The 8041-nt window shown below is 46.9% G+C and overlaps 1 protein-coding gene across 1 annotated transcript; it reads right to left on the bottom strand.

Annotated features, from left to right (window-relative positions):
- Positions 1 to 1006: 1006 nt before the first annotated feature.
- Mmp21 (matrix metallopeptidase 21) lies at positions 1007 to 7334 on the bottom strand. Its single transcript, XM_055608972.1, has 7 exons — positions 7085 to 7334; positions 4897 to 5428; positions 3769 to 3908; positions 3373 to 3514; positions 2246 to 2503; positions 1492 to 1664; positions 1007 to 1306 (listed from the first exon to the last, which is right to left on the bottom strand). Exons 1-7 carry the CDS (start codon positions 7244 to 7246, stop codon positions 1007 to 1009), a joined length of 1707 nt encoding a protein of 568 aa, XP_055464947.1. The 5' UTR covers positions 7247 to 7334.
- Between the last annotated feature and the right edge of the window lie 707 nt (positions 7335 to 8041).

The following is an 8041-nucleotide window of genomic DNA, read 5'->3' on the forward strand; positions in this document are numbered from 1 at the left end:
TATATGTGTTTTAGCTGTTCCTTTAGAAGACTCTGGCCTGGCCACTCAGGTTTCTGAACTTTTTTCAGTTAATTTCATTGTTCAGATATCATCATCATATATGACATTGGCTTTTGTGTGTTAAGAATTCATAAGCCTGCTGGTGGTGGTGGTAGAGCACGCCTTTAATCCCAGCACTTGGGAGGCCCTGACTGAAGGCCAGCCTGTTCTAGAGAGTAAGTTCTAGGACAGCCAGCACTCAGCACTACACAGATTTAAAAATAAATAAATAAATAAACTACTAAGCCATATTGATTGTATGGAAATTAAAGGGTTAATGCTTATCCTAGATTAGGAAAGCTAGCTTCCAGAGCCCTGTTGTGGCTTGGCCTGCAGGACATAAGCCTGTGTAAGTGTTTGCTGCTTTGTAAGGAGACAAGACCAATTACAGTGATAAAGAGAAGCCAAGATCAGCAGAGCCATTTGGGGTGAGGCCCCTGAGCACAGAGAAGGTGCATTTAGCAGGAGGAGGCAACCACCACAGAGTGCAGAGGTAGTGTTGGGATGCTAGGAATGCTATCTGTTATGTCATCCAGACAGACACATTGGCGACCTTTGGTACATGTCAAATGTTAAACGTCATTAATGACATGCATTTTGCAGTATAGGTAATTACAATTCTGTAGCCTAGTCTAGACCAGAACTCAGTTTAAGTGCTGAAAAAGCCATTTCTGTACCATACAATGGTGGGATACCTGCTGGCACTTTTGGGACTGAATGGCAGAGGTCATGTAATGGGGATTCCCTAGAATAAATTATTTGATGTTTCTAAAAGATACTTTCTCCCCAAGCATCTGATCCTTAAATCAATTTTTAAAGTTCAAGTAATGCTTTCTTAATCAGTTTTAGCTTAGGAAGCGGTATTTGCTTTAGCTACTATGAATCTGGTTTGTTTTCTTTGCCAAGAAGGCTGACGGTTTTCTCTAAAAGCTGTTCCTAAGTCCTAATCATGATTTTCCTGTTCTTATTACATGTTCAATGTAGAGGTATGAACATCACAAACATCAAACCACTTCTCTGAAATAGATTTTTTTGGAAATAAGCCATTCAGAGGAAGTCGAGAGTTCTGTTGTTTGTCCTTGTCACTAACTACTTTCCAGTATGAGTTGCCTTTGAAAAAGAAGATAGAGCTGTGTGCATAGGAGAAGTAAGCTGAATCAATGTTTCTGAATGGATGGTTTTGAGGCATTATTGCTGGAAACACTTGGCTCATCTTCTTTGGATAAGAATTAAGTACTTGGTTTCGGTTGACGTCAAATGCAAATACCTGCAAAGTAAAGCAGACACTTCGCTGAGGGTTGTAAACTCGTAAAAATCAGTCTGACTTTCCATTGGATTCTGTAGATGTGAAGTTCTAAATATGTTTCCCTCTGATAATCTGTCATTGTTACATAGATCTAAAATGATGAGAACATCTTTCAACTAAGAAGTTGGAGATGCAGTGATACTTACTAGAGACTCCTTGAAGAAGTAAATTAACTGCTGCCTCCGCTCATAAAAGGCAGCGTCCAGGGGCGTGGGGATGCCAGGGAAGCCTTCTGAAATCAATTTGGGGTAGCTCCTTCCTTGTTCATCTTCTGTGTCTGCCTGGTCATTCTCGCTGTCATATCTCCAGTACTGGTTTCCTGAGAGCCAACCCAAAACTGTCAATGCACTTAATTAATACCAGACTACAGGAAACATGGCATGGGCCAGAGATAAAGCCCAGGATCCTGAACTCCACCAAGTGAGACTTCACCCACCATCCTAGGAGAACCTGGCATGCCACTTTGCTTCAGGTCATTCCAAAGGGCAGCTGATGATAGTTCCTAAGTCAGTCCTGCCATGGTCCTCTGTCATGATTCCAGAGAAATTTCTCACTCAGCCATCTGCTCAGGCTGGCATGGCTTCTCAGTTTGACCCCAGAATGTTTGCCCTGCATGTCTGCCCTGCCACTCTGTTGCCTCTCACTCTGTTGCCCATGAACATCAGAGTATCTTGAGTCTTAGTCCATGTTAGAGGCACCTAACAAAGTTTACTCATTTGGTGACTATTGAAATCATCCTAAAATCAGAAGATACAGCCCACCCTGAGCCTGCGTTCTGCTTAATCAAACAGAAAAGCAAGTGGTTACCAGCACATTACAATGTATCCTTGGTAAGTGCTGGAAAATATCTTAAGTACAAGTTCAGGAAGAGAAATAGAGCCACTCCTAAAGCATAGTTACCTTTAAAAAAATACCGCTCATCTTTCCCCCATGACCAGACATGGACGAAGGCATCTATGCTTTGCATAGGGATTCCACGCCAGCCGGTAAGGATTTGGAGGGGGTCCCCATAGCGAGTCCTGTTGTTGCGGTTTTCATAGAGCCAGTACCAGCTGTTGCGGAAGAAGTAGGTGTTGAACCTCACCCTCACCTCACCATATTGGTTCCTCTCCTTGCGAATCCAGTCAAACACTGTATCAAATGATCCCTCACATGAACCTGGAGGGAAGAATTCCAGCTACTCGTCATTGTGAACACCAGCATTCATAATTGTCTAGAATGGAGAGACTGCATGGCTGGCAATTCTATTGGAATGCCAGGAAGTAGGCTGAACTTTAGGAAGCTGCTCACTGGGTTCCCAGACCCAGTGGAGGATGCAGCTGGCCCATGACTCTTGATGGTCTTGATGGTCTGTCTGCTTTTTATGAGAGGAAAGGCATTTGGTTCTGGGCACACAGAGACAGCCATGTTTCCCTGGGGGATGCCTATGTGGCTGAAACAGGCTGGATGTCAAGAGTGGGAGCACATGAGAACAGACCTGGGATCAGATGTGAGGGCCTAGGAATGGAAGTACTTTCCCTATCTGTGCTATAATAACCAAGTTCCTTTTTTTTTCTTTTTAATACTTAAAAATGTTAAATATACGTGTGTTCAGGGGTTGCCCACAGGGGCCAGAGGTGTTGGATCCCCTAGAACTGATATTACAGGAAATTATTAGCCATCAGATGTGGGTGCTATGAATTGAACTTTTGGAAGGCACTCTTAACTGCTGAGTCGTCTCTCTGTCCCGCCGTCTGCATTAAATAGCCATAAGTGCCTGAAAGTTTGTGGTGAGGCTGATGTCTGGAATCACACCCTTTGAGAGTGACTTTGCATTCTAAGGGCTCTGTGATGCCAAGGCATGGGGAGTCCTGCGTCCTCATCAGTGTGTAAGAAGGGGAAGAAAAGGCACAGAGTTTGAGGGCAGCTCTTCAGCCATGCAGCCTGTACTGTTTAGGGATTGGCCTCCTGTTGAGCATTGAGCAGAGCCTGCTAGCTTTAACGTCCTCAGTGCCTCCTGGTCAGGGTTTACCCTAGTCCCATCTTACCATATAGTCTTTGAATTGCTTTCCTGTCAGACCAGTCCAATTCAAATGCAGGCCCCTGGGGAATGTAGTTTGGTCGCATTATGGATCCCACCCTGTAGGTGTGAGGCAGTCCAAGGACATGGCCAATTTCATGGACAGCTACCTAGAAAAGGAACACAAACCACAGGTGTGGAACCAAACCTCAGTCTTTGATGCTGCTGGGACCAGTCACTAAATTATAGAGGCCTGGCCTGTGCCCTGTGCAGAGTTTATTAGGAGAGAAAGTGACTCCTGGGGAAGCACCAGCAGAGACTTGCTAAACTTTCTAGAAGGATATACACACAGGAAGGAAAAGCTGTGTTTCTGAATTTGTGCTAGTGTGTTTTGCCTTTCCCCAGAGCAACTGGAGCCTCTTACTTTGAGAAGGCTGATGCCCGCGTCACTGGATAGAGGTGTGAAGTGCTCATCATCATCAAAGTGGATCTCACCCAGGCGCCAGGCATGTGCAAACTCCTGTCCACTCCCGTCAAACACCCGCGAACAGCCCAGGTGCCGGCCTGATGTGGGGAGATGGGAGGGTAGCAGTGAATGAAGGTATCTGTCTTGAGCCCTCTCTGACTGCACAGACTTAAGCACCACAGCTTCCTGGAGCTAGTGCAGCAGTAGGCTCTGGATAAGCTCCTCCACGGAAGTATAAACTGTGTCCATAAACTGTGTGGCTATAAAGACTAGAAACAAGTGGGAAAAACTGGCACATATGCCTTTAATTGTAGCACTCAGGAGGCAGAGGCTGGCCAATGTCTGAGATTAAGGCCAGCCTGTTCTTCAGAGCAAGTTCCAGGACAGCTAAAGCTACACAGAGAAACCATGTCTTGAAAACTAAGAAAAAAAAAAAAAAAAAAAAAAAAAAAAAAAACAACCAAAAAGACTGGAAACATCTGGATACTGTGTTTCTCTTTCTCTGAGTGTATGTGTGTGCTGATGGAGGAGACAGCATTGGAGCTGGGCCCCTATGTTGGAGAAAGCCTCGAGAAGGTCACCATCCCTTTTATATTTATGTATAAAAGTATTGATGTACTTTTATAACCATGTCTTATGTAGCCTAGAATCAGGAGATTAACTCAGAGCAGCAAGGTGGATGGGTACATCTCTATTCACAGATGGCCTACAGAAGTCAGGTTATTTGTCCAGTCTGCCAAAAAGGTAGTAGTGGCTTTATGTGTATTGTCACAGGTCAGTAGGCTGTACCTGCTGCTTCTCCATGTGTCCAGGAGGGTGGGTGATGAGCTGGGATGTGCGGCAGGCAAGTAAACCCCCACAGCTAAGACCTCAGAATCTACAGAGTAGAAAGAACCTTCCGCCAACCCCTTAGGTATCATCTCTGAAGAAGCCAACAGGTAAGAGTTGAAACCACACCACTGGGTGACAAGGCAATCAAAGCCCTGGTTGCCCTAAGCATGACAGTGGGCATGGGGCCTTGGTGGAAGAATCAGAGGCTGCCTGTAGAACAAGCAGGATAGGATCTCAAGTTTGCACCCCTCTTACCTCTCCCAAAACCCAGCTTTATGTCCACCACGGTGCCAGGGGCAGTGAGGTCCTCCCGGAAGTTCAGTGGTATCACCTCGCTCCACATCCTGAAGGCCAGTCTAAAGATATATCTCTGCTCATCCCCTGAGAGTTGGCTGCTGTAGGCATCCCCCAACAGCCTCCAGGTCAGTGTCTTCTTGGAGAAGGCCCTGTTGGCCCCAGTGTCCAAGGCATCCTCATGTTGCCCACCTGGCTTGGGTAGCAGCATTTGAAGAAAGCGCTTTTGTCGGGCCCTGGGCCGGGGACCTAGAGGGGTTGCCACGGCTAGTGGGGTTGGCAGGGCCGCCGAAGGTGGCAGCCATATGTCAGGGACACCACAGCGTGGCTTGTTCATAGCTGCCAGTGTAGATGAGTCTAGTTTCCCGCTGGCTGGCAGTCTGTTTGCCTTCTGGAATCTACGCACAGCATGAGCCAAGATGGAGCCCAAAGGGACCCCTGCTGACTCCTTTGTGCTAGGCATCTCTGACCAGCCATATTTCAATAGGAATCTCTGTGGAAAAGAGAAGTCCTAAATTGATAAGGTTGCCTCCTGCTGGGACTTTCCTTGTGCTGGAGGAGGTTGGGGAGCAGGAGATACATAGAGTTATGCTAGAGATAAAGGGCATCATCCAGGGCTTACCAGAATGAAGTTATGGGTGCCACATGGCCTGTGGTAGAGCAGAACTGAGGCCGGCTAGGAGGTGGGACTGGGAGGGAAGGGCTCATGCCTCCAGAGGTCAAGGCTAGAGGTGGATACACCCTGAGCTGAGGTGCTAAGAGGGAGGCCTGCCGAGGAAACTGAAACTCCGACTCCCAGGGACTACACAAGGTTCATTCTAAGAGCCTGCTAGGTAGGCTTCTAGCATGTAAGGGCAGGGAAGACAGGGGCTAAAGGGGTATCCCTTGGCAAGTTTGACCCATCATCCCTTCTCTGCCCTCAACCCTGGATGCACCCAGGAACCAGGAGTTTAAGGGAAATCTGTTGTTTAAATGATGGAAAATCCCAACTGTTCTATTTTACCAATAAGGACTCAGGAACCAGATGGGATGAAAACTGGCTAGCTCAGGGAAAGCACCTAGCTGACCTTAGCTCAGGTCTGGATGGAGAAAACCCAAAAGGCACATTTCTACAACTTATAGGAAGAAAAGGCCAAAAAACCCAAGAAGACCAAAGGCTTGCTAATTCAAAGCCCCAAAAACCAGGGAGCTGAGGAGCTAAAGCCAGAGCTTGAGCTAAAAGCTTCTCCATGCTGTCTTAAATACCCCTCAACTCAAAGGCCCTCTTACTCTTTAATCTTTGTCAGCTGGTTTCTTGCTCTGCCTCTTGACCTAGGGTTAACTTTAGATCTGGTATACAGAGCTCTTGGATCTAACTTTATTAGATCCGGGGTATACAGAGAACTCTTGGATTAAAGGTATATGCTATGGCTGGGTGAACCATTAATCATCTGTTTACAAAAACAAACAAACAAACAAAAAAAAAAACAACGTTCTTGGATTAAAGGTGTGTGTTAGGGCTCAACCAAACCAAACAATAAACAGGGTTTTACAGTTCACAATGGGATCAAATATCCTGCAACCAAAATCTTGATTATCTGTCTCCTTAAGGTACCTGGAAACTACCAGACTGCAGGAGCCATCAAGGGGTAGGAGGTCTGCTCAAGTCCTCTTACTCCAACCCATGACTCTGGAGTTAGAGAGTTTTGTGGCAGTGAATGCCAGTCAACAGCACTGTGCAGCGATCTTTGCTGGAGCCGTTCTTCCTCTGTCTATCCAGACTGGCAAGAGGCCAATCAAGGGATGCCACCAGCACAGTGCCTTAGACTCTTGACAGCACCACATGCCCACATTCGAATGTCCTCTGACATTTAGAGATGTGCTCAGCAGGGTTGATCCCGGCTAGACACAGCTGCTTCTAGGGTTAACACTAGATGGAACTAGGTGTAACTCAAGAGGCAGAGGTGCTCGCCCAGCATAAGCAAGGCCCCAGGTTTCATTCCCAACTCCACAAAGACAACACCAAGTTAACCAGACTCTCTGCCTCTGCACACCCACCCTTCCATGTTATGAACTCTGGCCTCTCTATGTGCATGTGTATGCGTTTGTTCATGTGTGGTGTATACTGTCTGTGCATGCAGATGCTGCTGCTCTGAGGGTCTCCTCTTACCTGAGCAGCCTGGAGGTCAGTAATGGGCTTGGCCCGGCTCAGGGGAGATGGCTCCAGGTCCGAACGGTCCCGGCTGTGGAAGAGGCGCTCAGGCTGGGTGGGCTGAGGTGTAACCAGCCAGCAGAGCAGCAACGTTAGATGAAAGACAGAGGCAGCAAGCATGGCCCCACTGGGATGCTGGTCCTATCTCACTGTGTCCTGTTTCCTAAGGAGTAGGGCGTGGTGGGGGCCTTTTATAAGCAAGCAAGTATTCTTCACCCAGCTCTTAAGCGTGCCTGCTAGCAAGCTGCTTCCGAGGCACTGGCGAGCTGCCTTTGAAAACCCCAGGGCCACTTTTCTCATGGGTATAAGAATTCCTCTTCCTTCGTCTTGGGTTGCAGTGCTTCTGAGTGGTGAACCTGTGGATTGCTGTCTTGTGTTGACTCTAGTGATCGAGTTTGCTCTTAAATGAACAGAGAGAGGAGTGCTGGGTGTACACCTGTGCTGCTGCAAAGGCCGAGCCGACGCCCTAACAACATGCCTCTTAGGAGTGGGGCTGCCGTTTACTCCTATTCAGGTCGCCTTTTTCTGAGTGGTCTTACTTAGGGCATCTTAATTTTTTTTCTCAGACTTTATTTTCATTGTTATTCTTACTAGTTTTTCTTCATAAAAAGAATGTCTAGGGTAGACAAGAAGGCTCAGCAGCTAAAGGCACTTGCTGTCAAACCTGATGACCTGAGTTCAATCCCTGGCTCCATGTGGTCAGAGAGAACCAATTCCTGCAAGCTGCTCTCTGACCCCCATGAGCATACTCACTGCCCATATGAATAGTAAATAATGTAATTTAAAAACTAGAATGTCTATTCAGCATACAGAAGCTGAGTTTTAGAACCAGTGCAAGAAAGGGGATCTGTGGTGGGGCAGTACCATGTGGATTTTCTTGTAGGCACATATGTGTATGTCTATAGAAAAGTATGT

This window comes from Psammomys obesus, unplaced genomic scaffold, assembly GCF_907164565.1.
Source record: "Psammomys obesus unplaced genomic scaffold, mPsaObe1.curated_primary_1811, whole genome shotgun sequence".
NCBI lineage: Eukaryota > Metazoa > Chordata > Mammalia > Rodentia > Muridae > Psammomys > Psammomys obesus.

Coding starts and splice junctions, on each gene's coding strand:
- Mmp21 (XM_055608972.1), bottom strand. CDS start 7,246: ATGCTTGCTGCCTCTGTCTTTCATCTAACGTTGCTGCTCTGCTGGCTG. Junction 5,429..7,084: donor CTGACCTCCAGGCTGCTCAG/GTAAGAGGAGAC, acceptor TCTTTTCCACAG/AGATTCCTATTGAAATATGG. Junction 2,504..3,372: donor AGCAATTCAAAGACTATATG/GTAAGATGGGAC, acceptor TCTTCCCTCCAG/GTTCATGTGAGGGATCATTT.